Consider the following 18,972-nt stretch of genomic DNA (forward strand, 5'->3'; position numbering starts at 1 on the left):
GCTCTGGGTTGGAGCCGGTATCGGGCTGTGAACCCTGTACCTACCAGCCTGTAGTCCAATGGCTTAACCACTGCACCACCGAGGTCAGTTGTTTTTCTTATACACTTGTGTAAGACAAAAACAGGCTTTGTAAATTCGGCCCTCTATGTGTTTTCAGTACAAACTCTTGGCACATTTAACCAGTTCCTACCTGCCAACTATATTGAAGGAAGAGACAGTTACGGCATTTGGCCTGGTATACATATTCAACGATATATATAACGCACATTATTGTTTAATATCAACAAGTATAATTGTATAGTTAATTAATAAAATGCTTAAATGTGACGGCTATTATATATAATGGGTGCAGCCATTTTGTACCATCCCAGTGAATACGCCTTCGGGTGAGCTGGTGGTTACGTAATACCTAACGTGTCACGTCAGGAATTGGTCTTCGAACTGAAGAAACAAAACGTACCTGATTTTTGCAGATGCATCGCAATGTTCTGTAATATCCATCCCAGTAAGCCGGCAACATGTATATTTATGTTGTTTTACAAGTCAGGTTGATGAAAGCGAAGCGCCTTGTCATAAATTAGAGCATTTGTTTACACTGTGCTCAAGAGGAGTTGGACAGAGCTGATGTCACTTCGCCCCAAGTTATACCACTGGACGTCACAAAAACGAAACAAAATGACTGCCCCCAGTTAGAAAGAAATAATCATGGTTTTTTTAATAACTCTAAAATTACGCGTTTTTTATTTGTTAAAGTGTCGGTGTATGTTGGTGGTCTGGGTATGCATCTTTCCAACACATAAGGGTCTTATTTGAGTTTATCCTCCCTTTAAAATATCAGATTGGTAAAAATTAAACATGTTCATTAATTTTGTTACAATTTGGGCGTGATATAGCCCAGTGGTAAAGCACTCGCCTGGTGCGCAGTTGGTCTAGGAACAGTCTTAATCGGTGGAGCTACATGTAGTGGATGTCAAATATTTGGTAATTCTAACATCAATGAAACATTTTTCCCATTTTAGCAATGGACGTTTCAGGGCCGTTGCTAGGTTTTTTTGTTTGGGGGGGGTGGGTGGGGTGGGGTGGGGGAACCGAGTAGTTAATAGTCAAAAACTCCTTAAACGGTTAAGAAGAGAATTTTCTTTAAGTTTCTACAATTGTTTCTGGATTTTTTGGGGGGAGGGAGGGGAGGGGGGGTTATGGCCATGTTTTATATGCACTTTCCTAGAAAACCACACATACATTGGCCTTTGATATACAATTCGTGGGGCACTGGTTGGAACAGGGTTTGATCCTTTGACCCAAGCACCTCAGGTGAGCATGCCATGACCATATTTTAAAAATTAAGTTATTTACTATGCTCTTTTTTTCTTCCTTTTTTTTGAATGCAGCATATAGAGGCAAAGCAATTTTAATAACTACTGTACTGGCATCTGTGGTGGTGTGGTTAAGCCATTGTAGGTAGGCTACTGGGTTCACATCCTAGTATTGGCTTCCACCCAGAGTCTTAATAGCTTAAAAGGGATGTGCAAGATAACTAGATAATGAACGTTTTTCTCACCAATAACCAACCATTAATCATTGGCCTCGATAGGGGGCAGGGCATAGCCAGGTGGTAAAGTGCTCACTTGATGCGTGGTCAGTTTCCAATTGATCCCCGTTGGTTGGTCCATTGGGCTATTTTGTATTCCAGCCAGTGCACCACAACTGGTACATCAAAGATCGTGGTATATACCATCCTGTCTGGGATGGTGCATATAAAAGATCCCTTGATACTAATGGAGAAATGTAGCAGGTTTCCTCTCTCGGACTATATGTCAATATCACCATATGTTTAACATCCAATAGCCGATGATTAATAAATCAATGTGCTCTAGTGATGTTGTTAAACAAAACAAATTTCATCCTTGATAGACTGCCGAGTTGTGTGCTCAGAATCATAATTGGGTAAAGCACGAAAAATGAAAATAAATGAAAAGCTAAGTTTTGGAAATAAAAGTTGGTTTTTGACAGAAAATGAGAGAAAGGGAAAAACAAACAAACCAGGTCACTCTATAAAAGTATAATTAACTTCAGTAGATGTACTTTCCCTATTTTTAATTTTTGGCAGACCATTCAAAATTGCGCCCAATTTCCTTCACAAAAATGTGCACACATTCTCTTTGGCTTAATCCTACAGGACTTTCCAATTTCCATAGCACCCTCCGCCTGTTACCGGCCCCAGTCGAACTGCGGGTCTCCCTTGCACCAGCCAGTGCAGGCGGTCCCCCTTCAACCCACCCCACCCCTTTCCTGTCCTGGACAGGAGCTGACCGAGGCTGGCACCTGTGCCCAGGACAGGCATGCGCTACAACAGCTTGTTCTGATTGTGCACATTAAACACTCTGACCTGACCTGATCTGACCTCAGTAGATGTACTGTATCATTTCCACAAAAAGAAGATAAAAAACGTTTTATTTTTCATATCTTTATTTATAAATAATCAACCAATAATCAACCAACAAGATCTGCTTTGCATGAATGTTGTGGAAACCATGACTAGAGAATATCAACATGAACGAAGCACACACGAACTCCCACTCACACTAAACTGTAATCTTATATGATACTCGTCAAAATGTATGCAAACAGTGCTTGGGCGCAAACTTACATAATCAGGAACTGTTTCCCAGTGGCATCTGACATGGTGGGGGGAGGGTGGGGGGGCACTGCATTCCCCAAGCTGAAAATCAAATTAATACATAACTGCGTGTGTCCCCCCCCCCACCCCCCACCCCCCATCTTCTGATGCCCGTTTTCTTTCTACTGTGAAGAAAATGTGTATTACTGTGATATGCTGTATGAATGATCAGGGGTGGGAATTGGTCAACTGTAAAAAAGAGAAAATCGAGAGGGGTTCCGGAAATTCTTGAAATCCTAGGTTAAAATCTGTGCCATCTGACACATTTTGGAGGAAAGTACGATTAAAATGTTGTTTTTTTCCCCATCATATTGTTTCAAATGAAATAAATGAGCAAGTATAGGTCCTGTATTTTGATGACCATGAACTAATGCTCTTTTTAGGAAATGAATTCATGGCTACTAAATAACAAGTCTTATTTCTAGAGAAGTTCAATGTCTTTACATTTTTAAAAATTATTTTTAGTCTCTGATGAAGACGGTCAACTTCTGACATATACTACTCAAAACAAGTTAATGGTCAGTAGTTTATTGTACTGTACATTTACTATTACAGAATACAAATGTTGTGTAAAGTGTATTTCTGTTACACAACGTATTGGTATGCATGAATCAAGAAAAAATTTGTTTAAAATATGGTGCAGTATTTGATAGAACTCGTTAACAATGAACAGGTTAAAAAACAAAAGTCACAGAAGTGAGGTCAATTTCAGTAATGAGTAAAACCACCTCTTGCTCGAAGACATTCAGTACAACGACGTCGCATGCTGCTGATCAACCTCTAGAAGGTCTGGGATTGCTTGCCATTCTGCTTGAAGGTTCTGTGCCAATTCCTGGAGATTGTTAGCGGGGGCATAATTGTCATGCAGTCTTCTTCCCAACTTGTCCCAAGCATTCTCTATTGGTGCCAAGTCAGGGGAATATGCCGGCCAATCCATACGTATGACCCTTGCTGCTGTAAGAACTCCGTTGCCACCCTGGCTGTATGCGGCCGTGCATTGTCATCCTGTAGGACGGAGTTTGGGCCTATGGTTCCACGTGCAGGGATTACCAAAGGACGAAGAATTTCATTTCTGTATCGAACACCAGTCAGATTTCCCATCACAACGTAAAGGGGAGTCCTATGGTGAAAAGAAATCCCTCTCCAAATCATTACGCTACCACCCCTATATCTGTGACATTGTCAAACATTGACGTCAGCAAACCTTTCATCTGGTCGGCGATAGACTCTTATCCTGGCATCATTGAACTGCATGTAATGTAAACCGTGACTTATCAGTAAAAAGAACCCTATTCCATTGTTGACATGTCCAGCGACGATGACGTGTACATCACTCACGGCGTACGGCTCGATGGCGTGGCAGAAGGGGTGGGCAAACTGCTTGTCGTTGACTGTGCAAGTTTTGTTCTCTTAGACGGTTACGAATGGTTTGCTCCGACACTTGGGTACCAGTAGCAGTTCGAAGATTATCTCTTAATCTTCTTGCCGTGGCAGTACATTGTCATAGGGCCATATTGACAACGTACCAATCTTGTCAATTTGTGGCTTGAAAATGCTGCCATAACCGCCCAATGACACTTTGGCTAACATTAAGTCTTTGTGCAACATTTCTTTGCGAATGTCATCTTGAAGCCAGGCGAGAGTCCTACTCCTATCTCCTAATGTTATATTCCTGCGAGGCATACCGATTTTTAAACTTGTACCAAGCTAACGTGTTAACTGTATGTCGACTGAAAACTATGCATGTGCAACAACATTTGCACGTGTGTTTCATGTTCAGTAAAATTAACCTTCTTTACAAAGAGAATAGCTTCATGTAATCGATACAATGTACGGTAATTTTTCGTTATTTTGTTCATTTTTGCAAGACCATTGGTGCCAAAAATAATGGCATCGAATAGTGTTTGTGGCATTGGTTTATTAGTCACAGACATAGTGTATGCTAATTTAACACTGGAAATACTGTCGCTTTCATTATGATGGTATTATTGTAAAATACAGTTGCACATGTGAAATATGTACTGACCCGTAACTTGTTTTGAGTAGTATATACAATATCTGGGCCTGTGCTTATTAAAATTTTAAGAGAGTCTAGACTCAATCTTTAATGATGTCACATTAATGACGTTGATACATTAACTGCTCTGGGGTGGGATTTTTCATATACATCAATATACATTTCTGTTTTGCTTACATTTATTTTATATGTAGGTTTATGGACTGACTGACGGACGGACAGTGTGACAATGACAATGGTTTGTGTGGACCTACACAAGTTAAATACAGTGGGGATAATGGGTTCACATGATAGAATGGTGATGTACATCTATGAATGAAATTATTCATACAGATGTCTATTGTTTTAATCCGGATTACTAAGTTGTGTGTGTAAAATTAGCAAAATTTGTTACAACCTCATTATTTACAAAACTGACAGCAAAATGATAGTTTTAAGAGCTGCAGTCAAGCAATGACATTCTCCACTGTATGCACACTGATATAATAAATATTTCTATAACCACAGCAACTGCAGCCCGACTTGCATAGGAAGCACTATACAGTATAATGTCATCTGAAGAAATACGAAAATGGTGAAATCATCATGAATGATGTAGTCACAATTGAGATCCATGTACATGCAGACACACTGTAAAGTCATCACAAATGAGTCACAACTGAGATCCATATTAATGCAGATGCGTTTCACACTAGGCCATTCAGTAGAAAAAGAAACTATTTGCTGTAACCTGATCAGGTTTTTTATGGAAAATTTAATTATTAGTATTCGTTTTAAAGATGCAATCTTAAGAGTGTTTTGTATTTATTATTTAACCATGAATAATAAGATTATTCAAATTTTGTTCTTTTCCCAACTAGCCATTCTTCAATATCCTTTAGAAAGAAAGAAAGGTTTTATTTAATGATGCACTCGACACATTTTTATTTGTGGCTATATTGAGTCAAACATGGTTAAAGACTTTACAGATAATAAGAAAAGAAACCGGCTACCATCACCACTCCATGGGCTATTTTTTTTTATTAGCAGCAAGCAATCTATTATATTCACCATCACACAAACAGGTCAGTACAAACGACAGCCTTCGTTACCCCAGAGGCACTGGCTGGAATAAGAAATAGTCCAAAGCTCAATCAAGCGTCAGGTGAGTATTTTACAACTCAACAATGTTCTGCTCCTTCAATATTCTTTAGATGCAGCCGCTAACCTACCAGTCATTTACAAATGCATTATCTTGCTATTAATGTTTAAAATGCAGGACGTCATCTCCACTGTTTAGTGTAACAAAGTATTTAAAACATGGCAGCAGATTTGTTTAACAAGGCAGTTGACCATCTGTGTTGATACTGAAAACACATATATTTATTAAAACTAGTTTGTTTTCTAATGTAAAATACAAACCTAAATGTTATATTACTTATAAGATGAAAAAGCAAGATTGCAGCTTTAAAATAACATCTTTTTTCAAATACTACCAAATTGTTTTTAGTGTCCAATTACAGCAAACCATTTCTTTTATCAAGGCTGGCCTTTTTTATAATATGAAGGTTACATATTTACAAGGAATTGTATTAAACTTTTAAAAATTAATTATATGTACCCTATATTTACACACTGGACTGTATATATACAAATGATATAAACAATGTATAACGGGAGAGTCATCTGATAAAATCTGACATCACACAGCTTTGTACATTGATGAAAACTGATATGCACACGTGAATATATTGCTTCAAAATGCAGTGAAAAATACTTTAAACATTAACTGTTCATATATCACTTGCTATTCTTCAAAACTACAGTACGTATCGATGTTGTCTTCAGTGTTAACAAGACAAGTGCTGATGGGTGAAAGTTCATACACAAAAAAAATAAACGAGGAAATCTACATTATAAGACATCAGGATCAGCAAACTTAAACACTGTGATTTAATTTGTACTGAATAATAATGTGTTGGCTCACAATAAAGTGACTTTAAAAATTATGTTTTTGCAACCACCAGACATTCTGTTCCGTTAATTCTATTCCGTTCAAGGTACTTGGGCCTATCTATTCTGCTTCATATGACTAACATTTTCAGCCAATGCATACACCAGAAAAACAAAAACACACTGGATTGGTTAAAACATTGTAAGATGTAATTTGAAAGCTGTAATAGAACAACTAATTTTACTAATTAACAAGGGTTGTGCTTTTAATTTGTACTTTTATTGTCCATATGGAAGCTAAAAATTTAACTAACTTGCCAAATGGTTTTTAGGATTAAAATACTTTGTTAAAAAAAAATGGCATAAAGGTTTTAATTTCTGTTACATAGTTATTCAAAAGTATTTACCGTACCCTTTCAACCTAATATAACTTTATACATGTATTAAACAGTTAAGAAAGGAAAGGAATGTTTGTTTGTTTATTCATCATTGAGTATTTAGATGTGGCCACTGTCACTTACATGTAGGTCATCAGAAATGGAAAGGAAAGGGAATGTTAACACTCCATCACATTTTGAACTACCATTATAGAGCTATGAGGTATCGAACATTGGATTATTTTGATACTGGAACAAAAACCTACTGCAGCCATCACAATGGCTATTGATCCAGAATAGTCATCAAACAAGATGCAAGCTGTTGCCACCACAGAATACTTGTGGGTTTTGTTTTGTTTTTTCTTTGTTGTTTGTTTGTTTGTTTTTTAAAGTATTTCTGTTGCATTCTCAACTCAGTAAAGGATGAAACTAACAAATTTTATACTTACTATTAAAGTTATATATTCAAAAATCTCAACAATAGAAATAAAATAGCAATTACACAATTCTGGAAGAGTCATATCAAAATAAATTTGAAGCAGAGGATAAAAAAATAAGCTCATTTTAAACACAGGAAGTTATGAATAAATTTTGGTACAGGAATGTTCTCAAATATTAGGCTAAGGTTAACTTGTCTCTATAAATCCATATGAATGTAACAAGGGGAATACATATTCAGGGTCTATACATTGTCTTATTCCTAGGTTTAAGCTGGGCCCCAAAAGGTATTAGCAGTTTGGCAAATTTGGACAGAAAATCTTTAGATAAATTCAACTTTCAATTAGGTAAATATAATTAAAACTCTTTAAATAAATATATTTATTTAACATATCTGATTTATCTTTTAATGTGTCAAAGGTCAAGGTGTTCTATTACTTCTCTGCAATGTAATGACATATCAGGACATACTGGCCAACTGACATATACATTCCAAGACGTATCAAAATATGGTGAGCCAGTAAAAACTGCGGTATATCTACAAAAGGAAACAATTTTTCAATTAGCTTTTTGGCAACTTAATACCTAATTAAATAAATTTGCCAAATTCAAACTTGATTTCCATTTGGCTGTTTGACTAATTGCAGTTTAAACTTGTCATTTGCATAATATACATTTTCCATTATCTTCAATGGAAACCATGAAGGCAGTAAATTAACTTTTATGTCAAAAATCTATTTTCAAAATAATATATGTAATCAGTATCACTTCATTGTGTATGACTTAATATACTGACACTGTCAAAGATATTTTTGTATAGGAAGACACTATTGAAATTATAGTTACACATTATGAATTAGTATCAAGTCATCATTACAATACAGATGCATGTATAAAGTATTGAAATCTCTAAATCGTTTTGCTTTAATCACCATTTTCATTTAATATCATTAGTACTTTTAAGAAAAGGAAAATTTACTTCTCACTGCTAGTATGGTACCAGATAACTATTTTAATAATTTAAATACAATTTAAATTTACTTCTCACTGCTAGTATGGTACCAGATAACTATTTTAATAATTTAAATACAATTTAAATTTTGATTAGGGTAGCTGATGCATTTTCTTTTATTTAGAAATGATGGGCAGTGAGAGTTGTTTTTTTTTTTGTTTTTTTTTTGCAATTTCCAACCAATTGTTCCACTCATATAATGTTTAATTATTTTTGTGTACGGTAATTAATGTTTTTTAATTTCTTTCAAATTGACGAAATATAAGCCAAATATTTACAAAAGTGGATTTCATTTCAAGTTTTTCTTCTTCAGTGGAATAGATTTGGACTGCTGGATGACAGATGCACTTTCTGTATTATAAATTCTAATTTTCAGCTACTGATATCCATATTATATGTCAATGATTCAAGGGAAAAATAGCATTTTAGTAGTTATTTGTACAGGTAATTTCTTGTGTGAAAGGTTTCCATGCTTTATTAATGGGTTTTAAAAAAATATTGTTTGTGCTATTTAAATAGTGGAAGAAAACTTATTATAAAACAGCAAGATGTTCTATTAGATGTACATTGTACACATGTAATTTCCATTTAAAACAATGGACATTTTAAAATTTCATTCTTTCAATAATAATAATAATGCAAAATGCATGAAAAACCTTTTCTTTCAATGCATTATTCTAAAAGACAATTCTATAAATTCTGAACTACTGAACCCAGCTTTTTATGGTACATTTTGTAATTTAAAAATAATAGTTATGTTTTTTAACAATTATAAAATACATAACTTATCACATTTGAATACCACACTAAAACACTTGTTCACACACACATTTTGTTAAGATAAAACTGTAACAAAAACCAAATCAAAGAATTTAAATTTCACTTCATTCCACAGTACAGTTAAAAAACAATTCACAAAATGTTAAGACAAGTTTGGCACTAGAAGTCAACCATTATTGCTGTATATATATAAATATGACCATATTAAAATGTATATATTAATTACAATTTTCTTTGGGTATGCAATAACAGTGAAAACCTTGACGAAAACAAAGTATAACTGTGTATAATAACTTCAAATAGAATCTGTATATAGTTGTAAGTAATGATTATGTTTGCTCCAAGCTTTACCTCCTATTCATAATGTTTTATTCAATAAAAATACAGATTCCGACACATATAATAAATACTTGTAAATTTTAATACAGTTCTAGGCTGTTTCCCAAAATGTTAAATTAAATTTCAAATCTGCTGTTATTGTAGTGTGAAAATGTATCAAAATATGTTGTCTTACTATAGTAAATTAAAAATGTCAATGATTACAGCAGAATAGGGTATGGAAGGGAGACCAAAAAGACACTATTTAAAAATAAGAGCAATTGCCTTTCAGCAAGGTACGTTTTGCTTTTGAAATTTTGATTAGCAATAATTGGTGATCAGTTGAAAATTTAGTAGCAACTACTATTAAACATATTAGAATTGTGTAGTGAATTCCAAATCTTGTATAGTGAATTGTGACTAGATACTAAACAAAATGTTCCCTGTTTAGTAAAATATAACTCACTAGATATTTTGTAAGGTAAGTTATTTTTACTATTATAAGAATAAAGGAGAGAGTGTACATGTGTGCTGTAATTCCAATACATGTACTGTATTACAGCATTGTAAAGATCTTAGAATTTTCAAAGGTTTTTGCTTTGTGTGTCGTTTTCTATCCCACTCCTGTCAACATTAATAAATGTCTTTGGCTGATGTTTGCCAATCTTTCATGTAAATAATTTAGCTGATCTGTTTATAATCATTTTTTTAAGATTAGGAGATTACTAAAAATTACTAAAAATCAATAAACTTTTCAGACTTTTTTTCAATCCCATTTAGGCCTTTTTTGTGACTATATTTTACTGGTAAATGTATCTTCAAACTTGGATCCTTAACAAGATAATTTTGAAACACTCTAAGCTTGAAGCATTAATAAAATCACACCGAATCACTCTTTAAGCTTGGAAAATATTGATAAAAATAACCTTGAATAACTCTTTAAGCTTGGAGCATTAACACAATCACTTTGAAATATTCCTTAAACATGGAGCAGTAACAAAATCATATTGAATCACTCATTATGCTTGCAGCATTAATAAAATCACCTTAAATCACTTTTTGAAGCATTAACAAAATCACCTGAATTAACTCTTTACGCTTAGAACATTAACAAATCACACTTGAATCACTCTTTAAACTTCAAGAATTAACAAAGTTCATTCTAAAACAAGCAAAGGAAGCTCAGGCTAGTTATGTATGTAACGTGCCAACAACAATACCCTGATATGTTAACAAACAGACTTTATAGTGTTAAAAAAAGGAAATTCCATTGATCACAATTAAAAACTTAAATAATAACCTCTATACTGATATGTGAGAAATAATTGTGATAGAAAAGTGGTTATTATTTTAAAATATCTGGACTCAACCAGTCAAATATTTGCATTTATATTACGGACAGATCCATGTGATAGAGGATTAATGGGTTGACATATACCAGACCCACTCTAGTTACTCTCTTTAAGTTCATGGACGTGATATCAAGTTCTGGAAAAAAGCTGATAAAAAAGCTTTATAAAGCTGAAATCTCTATTTTGTAGAATTTCAAAATCCAATCTATTTTGTGAAAATTATTTTATGCCAACAAAAAGAAGCTAAAATCAGATAAAAAGCTAAAAGAAATCATATCCCTTACATTTGTCTAAAACCATGATTTTAATTTAAAAAACATAATTATCTACCTCTGACAATGATAAATGGCTATTTGTCAGTGATTATAAAATGGTCTTCAACTTCACTAAATAATGTATATTATCAGAGGCAGATCTGGGGGGGGGGGGAGGGGTCCAGGCACCCCTAAATTTTGTGACAATTATAATTTTATTATATATTATTTTTTAATTTTTTTTACGATACTCTCCAAACCTCCCCCAAAATTCCATTGGCATTCCGCCTCATGTCATTGGGGGCCCCCCCCAAAATGGATTTTCTGGATCCACCACTGATTATACATGTAGTCTACCTCATAAATATTTGAGGGGTTGCCTGGGGATTTTTTGCAAGTAGATCCAAGTACCCTTATGTATTAAAATCAACTCCAGCAATTGTCCACAGTAATCAGCACTGCCATGGAGATTGTCGTGGAGTTTTAAATTCTCAACAGCACGTTTTTGCTGTGGACTATATGTATATTCAATTTTTGCCATAAAGATTTTCTTAATTGCAGGGACTGAAACCTAATCCCACCTCTTAAAAGTATTACAATATCAACAATCATCACACAAACCATTATCCAGAGTTAGTGGGTTTTTTCTCCATTATCTGAAAATCCCCATTTATTTAAGGAAGGCTTGCAACCCATATCAAGCCTTCGTGTTTGGGCCCTGTGATTTGTGTATTATAATGCGCTTCTTATAATGCAGTGTGCCATGTCGTTTACGTTTAAACTTTAGAGACTATCATGCAGGCATGTTTTTTCCAAACGGAAAATTATTTCGCAAATTTATAAACTCTGGGTTTTCATCTCATATAAAATGTTTTATTCATATTACAAATTTAGTTTAAAACAGTTTCGTTTAAAAAAAAAATCTATAAATCAATTAAAAATAAAAATAAAATATCACATATGGTAAAAGATAACCAGATAATATATACAAATGAGGTATTGCACTAGATGCGGTTATCAAAACATTAATACTTTGACTTGGCAAAAATAAATATAATAACAAAACCAACAGCAGCCATTGTTTCACAGTGGTCAGTAATAAATTAATTATGAAAACAGAATGTAACATTCCCAAATATTATTTTATTCTGTGTGAAATGGTCATCACAAATACAATGGACTGGGAATATAAAAATGATTTAAAGAAAGTGTCCTGAGTTAAGTTGCTGCCATTGTAAGATATATTTAGTTAATACAGCCTTTTTAACGACTAAAATAGCAATAAATATTTTCCTGTTCAGTATACCAGTGTTTGTATTTACTGTTTTGGGTTGTGTTAATGTTTGTAATACTGTAGCTCAAACTTCATTTTACTTCTTAAAATATTTTTTAATCAAGTCTGGGCTACTATAAACATTACAACAACCAGAAACACTTTGGGTATATCGACACTGATATTCTGAAAAAGAAAATTTATTATATAACATTTAGTGAAATATCTTAAAATATCAGTGAAATAAAAGTGTTATCAGTTACTCAGTCACTATAACACATTCTAGACTGAAAATTTCACTATTTCACTCTAAAATGTGTTATTGTCACTGTAGAAAGTGTTATCTTCACTGTAAGAAAGCCGTAACTATTTTGCTGCTGGCATTTTAAAATAAAGGTAAATTGCCAAAAGTTAAATAATAAATAGAAAATTTCATATTTTTTGTCAAATATGATTTATATCTCATCTTGTGAAGATTGCAATCATATCACACTCATCGTGCAAGCGCGACATGTGAGATATGATTGCAAACTTCACTCAATGAGATATAAATCATATTTGACAAAAAACATGAAATATTCTCTGTGTGTCTATTAGTCACAAACATAATACAATGGCAACAAATCAACTCTACTGTTTAAAAAAAACTTTACATTTAGATGGAGTTTGAGTCTTTTTTTTATATTACTCAGTTATCAAGGTTATCAAGGTTCACACAACATCTCATTTCAACTAGTTTAATACAAAATTGGAAATGAAGAATGTCGATTGTTAGATCTGCAGGGAAGGTAACTATTATAATTAAACTAGGGGAGGTCATTTTGTTATCTTTCAAACATTACAATATATATATTATTGTACTAACAATGTTCTGAAGGTGATGATATTTTTTGTTTTTATTTGTCTCTAATAACTGCAATAAGACACATGTCATAAGTTTGAGAATGTTACATTCTGTTGATAATGTTGTTACATTGAACATTAACTGTCAGACGAATGTGTTTCTCATATTGACACCTTCAGGTAATCCTAACTGTCTCTGCTGCTCGGATGTCAGCGGAACACCTGATTGGTCAGCTACCGTAACCTGTGGATCTAAATCACTTGAAGCATGATGCTCCAATTGGCTGGCTGGATCTGGATCTGCTGCTGATTGGACGTCCCCGATTGGGGAGAGCTCTGATTGGCTGGTGAGATTTGAGGAGGGAGATGATTGGCTGATGAGTGGTTGAGTTTGACTGGAATGGTTGCTGGGTAGAGATTGGGGAGATAATGGGGATAACGTATCCCCAGGCTGTCTGTGTTCTTGCATCCCTTCATCACTCTGAAACAAACACAACACAGGTGTATAAGACAAAACAAAAGCAAAGGAATACTACCAGGCACTGGCATAGCCAGGATTTTATATTGGAGGGGGGGGGAGGTAACCCACACTATGTATATATACATGTATGTATGATTTTATAAAAATTTAATAGTTTGATTGGGGGGGGGGGGGGGGGGGAGGGGGGCATGGCCCCCTCCCTATGCCACTGCAACCTATATATTGAAATAATTTTTTTTTTTTTTACTGTTATTCATATTCTATAATTATGTAATTTTATTAGTGAAAAAGAGACAAAAATATATTTGTAAATATAAAGTTACAGATTGTTTTTTAATTTGGCCCCTGACAAACAGCCTTTACAGACAGCAGTAAACTCTCTCCCAATTGTAATAATACTCACCTGCTTTGACTGAGGATACAGTGAAGGAGCCGGTGGTGGGGGGAAGTCGAAGTTACCCTCGTACTCCGGTGGAGGATATATGTCTGCTGGAGGGGGAGGGAAGTTGCCATCACTCGAGTCACCCGAGTCACCACCTGGTGGCGAGTCTTCAGAGTGGTCTCCTCTTGGCGTCGACTGATGGCGGAGTATCTTGAGGATCATTGCAATGTCGGAGCTCATCTTGTTCTCCAACCGTGATAACTGACTGCAAGAACAAAATAACTCTTTGGAATTAAACATCGCAGCTACAATAAACTGATTTTGTTGTATCAATATTTAAGTTTGAATTGCTGTACTTTTATAAAGGAATGACAGTTTGTGAGAAAAATACCGACAATTTTTTAAGCACAGTAATTTAGAAATATTTTTTACCTTAAGTAAAATCCTCACCAACAGCAATTTTGAGCCTACCCATAACAATTTTAAACTAGTAAATTTTACAAGAAATAAACCTAAAAATTAAAAACCAAAAATTATTGCTTCAACCTATGGCTATGATGTTTACCCAGTGAAAACAAAATTGCAATCACTAAAACCCCTCAGACCTATGGCAATTCATATTGCAGCTATGACAAATACTACACGGTTGTTTTGTTTAACGACACCACTAGAGCATATTGATTTATTAATCATCAGCTATTATATGTCAAACATTTGGTAAATCTGATATATAGTCTATGAGAGGAAACTCACTACATTTTTCCATTAGTAGCAAGGCATCTTTTTATATGCACCATCCTACAGACAGGACAGCACATACCACAGTCTTTGATATACCAGTAGTGGTGCACTGGCTGGAAAGAGAAATAGAGCACAATGGGCCCACTGACAGGGATCGATCCTAAACCAACCATGCATCAAGCAAGTGCTGTAACACTGGGATTCGTCTCACCAGCAATTTTGAAAGGTTTTTGCTCACCTATAATAATTTTAAACCAGTAACATTTACAACAAATAAACATAAAAGTTAAAAACCAAAATTATCACTTCAACCTATGCAGAAAAAAAATCCAATTGATAAAAGCCCCCCAGACCTATGGCAATTCATTCTGCAGTTATGGCAAATTGCCGTTGGTGTTGCTGTTAAGTTCAAGCCCAGATATTTCTAAGCCTTTACCTTGCGAGATCCTCCAGCCTCCTCTCGACATCGACAGGGCTCGATGGCCCGGTGTGGATGGAGCCGTCGGGGAGGAGGGTTCGATGCTGTGTCACATAGAGGCCCCCATCGTCAAACTGCGACTGGCTGGAAGGACTGGATACTGGAAGTGTCATACTCGATGTGGACTTGGGAACGCTCGACATGGACGTACCCTTGTGCTAGGTTACAAGAGAAAAAAGAGATAATCTTATAGGTACATGTTCCTGATAAAACAATGAACCGTACATCTTTATTCTAGTTGAAATATACAGTGTTTTACTTAGAATATGAATGTTATAAAGCAAAAAAATAATAATGATAATGCATGAAAGAAACAATTGCAACAAAAATCTTTAATAAAGTTTGTTTTGTTTAACGACACCACTAGCGCACATTGATTTATTAATCATTATTGGCTATTGGATGTCAAACATTTGGTAATTTTTACATATATATGTAGTCGTAGAGAGGAAATCCACTAGTTTTTCCATTAGTAGCAAGGGATCTTCTGTATGCATCATCCCAAAGACAGGATAGCACATACCACAGCTTTTGATATACCAGTCGTAGTGCACTGTCTGGGAAATATAATCCATCACTTGTAGTAAAACAGTATCATACATTACCAAAGAACAGAGGAATAATAAGCTACATGAAACATTCTCAGGGGACATTTGCAATTATTAACATTTTGCTACCCTCTTCCATCTTCAAAAAGTAGACATAAAAATATAGAATTTTTATGGAATATTTTTAATCAAGCATTACATGGGCATTACTCCCAACCACCCCCCTAGTGTAGTTTATAGGCTCATGAAAATGTTGACACAATGTCACTGGAGAGGGCCTCATAAGTTGAATAACTTGTGCCCAATTCTTTTGTATATTATATGCAATAAAATATGTTTCAAACAAACAAAAACATTGTGAACAGCCTCTGGAGTACAAATCAGTGTAGACAATTTACTCATTGCTTAGCATGATGTTCTAGAATCCAGTGTTGACTGAGGGGTGTGTTTGACCTGGGTGTGTTTGACCTGGATGTGTCTGACCACGCAGGTGGGGTGTCTCCTAGGTGGGATGTTGACCAGTTACCAATTTGAAAAAATACACACTCATACAAACCCCATCCCCTGAACTAGACATCAATCAAAATAAAAAAGCATTATGTTAGCATCTAGAACTGCATTAAGGTTACTTAAAATAGCTTTTTTGTATGTCATTTTAGTTAAGTTAGCACTTCTTTTTATGATGTAATAAAATTAGAAAATGTACACTGTTGTATATAGATTAATGGCTGTGTGACTGACCATATCTTATCTTGTCTTAACTTAAATAAATATGTATTTTTGAAAGAAGAAAGAAAATAATTCAAAATATCACCATATTGTATGCAAATCATGTCTGCCAAGAAATGGGATAATTCTACATTTTTAGAAAACAAAAATATGAAGCCCATTTAAAAATAAATGTTGAAATGATTTTTTAATTTAAAACTCTAGCTACATTGTACTAACTGAAAACATGAAAACATGTAAATATGAAGAAAAAAAATATTTAAAAAAACTCACAGGAGGTTCTGGACTTTGTTCTTGTAACAAGGGAGCCGACTCTTGCGACCTTTTCCCTGTGTCATATCTCCCAGTCATTGCATTCATTAGAGAGCTCACACCAGACAGTGCTGCACCTACAAACATATAGAAATTTAAAATAAAACAGAGTATATTCAAACAGTGTTTAAAAACAATTCCTTGCAATTACTATAAAACCAAAAGACAATTAACACACAAAACCGGCCTCAGTGGCATCGTCGTTAAGCCATCGGACATAAGGCTGGTAGTTAATGGGTTCGCAGCTCGGTACCGGTTTGCACTCAGAGCAAGTTTAACGATTCAGTGGGTAGGTATAAGACCACTACACCCTCTTTTTTCTCACAAATCACTAACAACTAACCTACTGTCCTTGACAGACAGCCCAGGTAGCTGAGGTGTGTGCCCAGGACAGTGTGCTTGAACCTTATTTGGATATAATTACAAATATAAGTTGAAATGAATGAATGATTGAACACACAAAAAGACCTGGTAAGAATAAATGAATGAATGTTCAACGGTCCCCTATCTAGAATATACACTGATGGTGCTAAACAAAGGTTAGTATATCAAAAAACTTTTTTTTTTTTCTTTTTTTTTTTTAAATCAAACAATAAAGTTAATATAGTGTTGCCATGGTAACAATTAAATTGTAATATGCTGTTAGTTATTAATCTGTCCATTTGAAATCATTTCATACCAACAAGATAAACATGAACATTCTTATCTCATTTTAGACAGGTTTTGTTTATTTACTATTTTATTTCACTTATATACATATGGAAATTAATTAAGCAACACCCATATTTGCTCAGGCTGAGCGACTTTAATGAACTGGTGCATGAAATGTGTCAAAGATTTCCATACCATATGAAATTTTCAATGAACAGAAAGGGATGAGGAGAAACAAAGCCAATAATACCATGACATAATGTGGTTTATTTGAAGATGGTACAGATTTGGAAAATGTCTTCATTTCATTCAAAAACATTACGAATTTCACTGTTGTTGCACAGACTTAACTGCCTGTACCATGCACACATCTGGTTCACGGAATTGAAGAATAATGTCTGGCAAATCCAAATATTGACTTTCCATCAGTACCTCGTGTAACCTCCCTGCACACGAACAACTGCTTCAAGACGCCTCCTCATTCCTTGGATCAATCTCTGGATTTGATTTTGAGGAATCCTGTTCCAATCCTCATGCAAAGCAGCAGTCAGTTCATTTAGAGTCTGAACAGGTGGGTCTCTCTGTCGAACACGATGGCCTAAAATGTCCCAAAGATGCTCAATGGGATTGAGATCTGGACTCATGGGTGGCCATGGAATGGTCTCAACAGCATTCTGTTGCAAGAACTGGGTAACAGCACGTGCTATGTGAGGCCTGGCATTGTCATCCATGAAGATGGGTTTTGTGGCTAGAGGATGATTAGCAAAATGGTGCACAACAGCTCTCTCAAGGATCTCGTTGATACCGAGGCCCATTAAGGTTACCACGAATGGTGATGAGGTCCATCTTGCAACCCAAGGAAATGCATCCTCATACCATGACTGACCCTCCCCCAAAGGGAACCGTCTCCTGGATATTGCGATGAACCATGGCTGTGTTCCTTTGTCTCCAGACATGTGTACGACCATCCACCATATGCAATAAGAACCGACTCTCATCGGTAAAGTGAACCCTCTGCCATGATGCAATGTTACAGCGAACACGTTGATTACACCAGGCAAGTCGTGCTGCTTTGTGAGCTGGAGACAGTTTTATATGCTTGATGGGTCTTCTGGCCCTGTATCCTGCTGCTTTCAGCCGATTCCTGACAGTCCTGTAGGAAATGGCTCTCCCTGGTAACCACTGTTGTTTTAAAGATATGCTTGAGTCCCATGAACAAGTCTCAACAATGTTCTATCCTCTCTTATTGTTGTCTTACGGGGTCTGCCAGGTCTTGGACATTCTTTAACATCATTGGTAGCCCTGTGTTTGTTCAACAGTCTTGAAATGATGGAAATATTGCACCCAAGTTGACGTCCAATTTGTCTGAGGGACATT

At 35.1% G+C, this 18,972-nt stretch overlaps 1 protein-coding gene across 1 annotated transcript in view; it reads right to left on the reverse strand.

Annotated features, from left to right (window-relative positions):
* Positions 1–13,034: 13,034 nt before the first annotated feature.
* LOC121382333 (potassium voltage-gated channel unc-103-like) overlaps positions 13,035–18,972 on the reverse strand; it is an 85,093-nt gene continuing 79,155 nt past the window's right edge. Inside the window, exons 13-16 of the mRNA XM_041511917.1 lie at positions 16,906–17,021; positions 15,314–15,513; positions 14,158–14,401; positions 13,035–13,754 (exon numbers count right to left, since the gene is read on the reverse strand). Of these exons, the coding sequence (XP_041367851.1) occupies positions 13,419–13,754; positions 14,158–14,401; positions 15,314–15,513; positions 16,906–17,021 (896 nt within the window). The 3' untranslated portion in view covers positions 13,035–13,418. The remainder of the gene's footprint in view (positions 13,755–14,157; positions 14,402–15,313; positions 15,514–16,905; positions 17,022–18,972) is intronic.

The sequence above is a fragment of the Gigantopelta aegis genome, chromosome 9 (genome assembly GCF_016097555.1).
Source record: "Gigantopelta aegis isolate Gae_Host chromosome 9, Gae_host_genome, whole genome shotgun sequence".
Classification (NCBI taxonomy): Eukaryota; Metazoa; Mollusca; class Gastropoda; order Neomphalida; family Peltospiridae; genus Gigantopelta; species Gigantopelta aegis.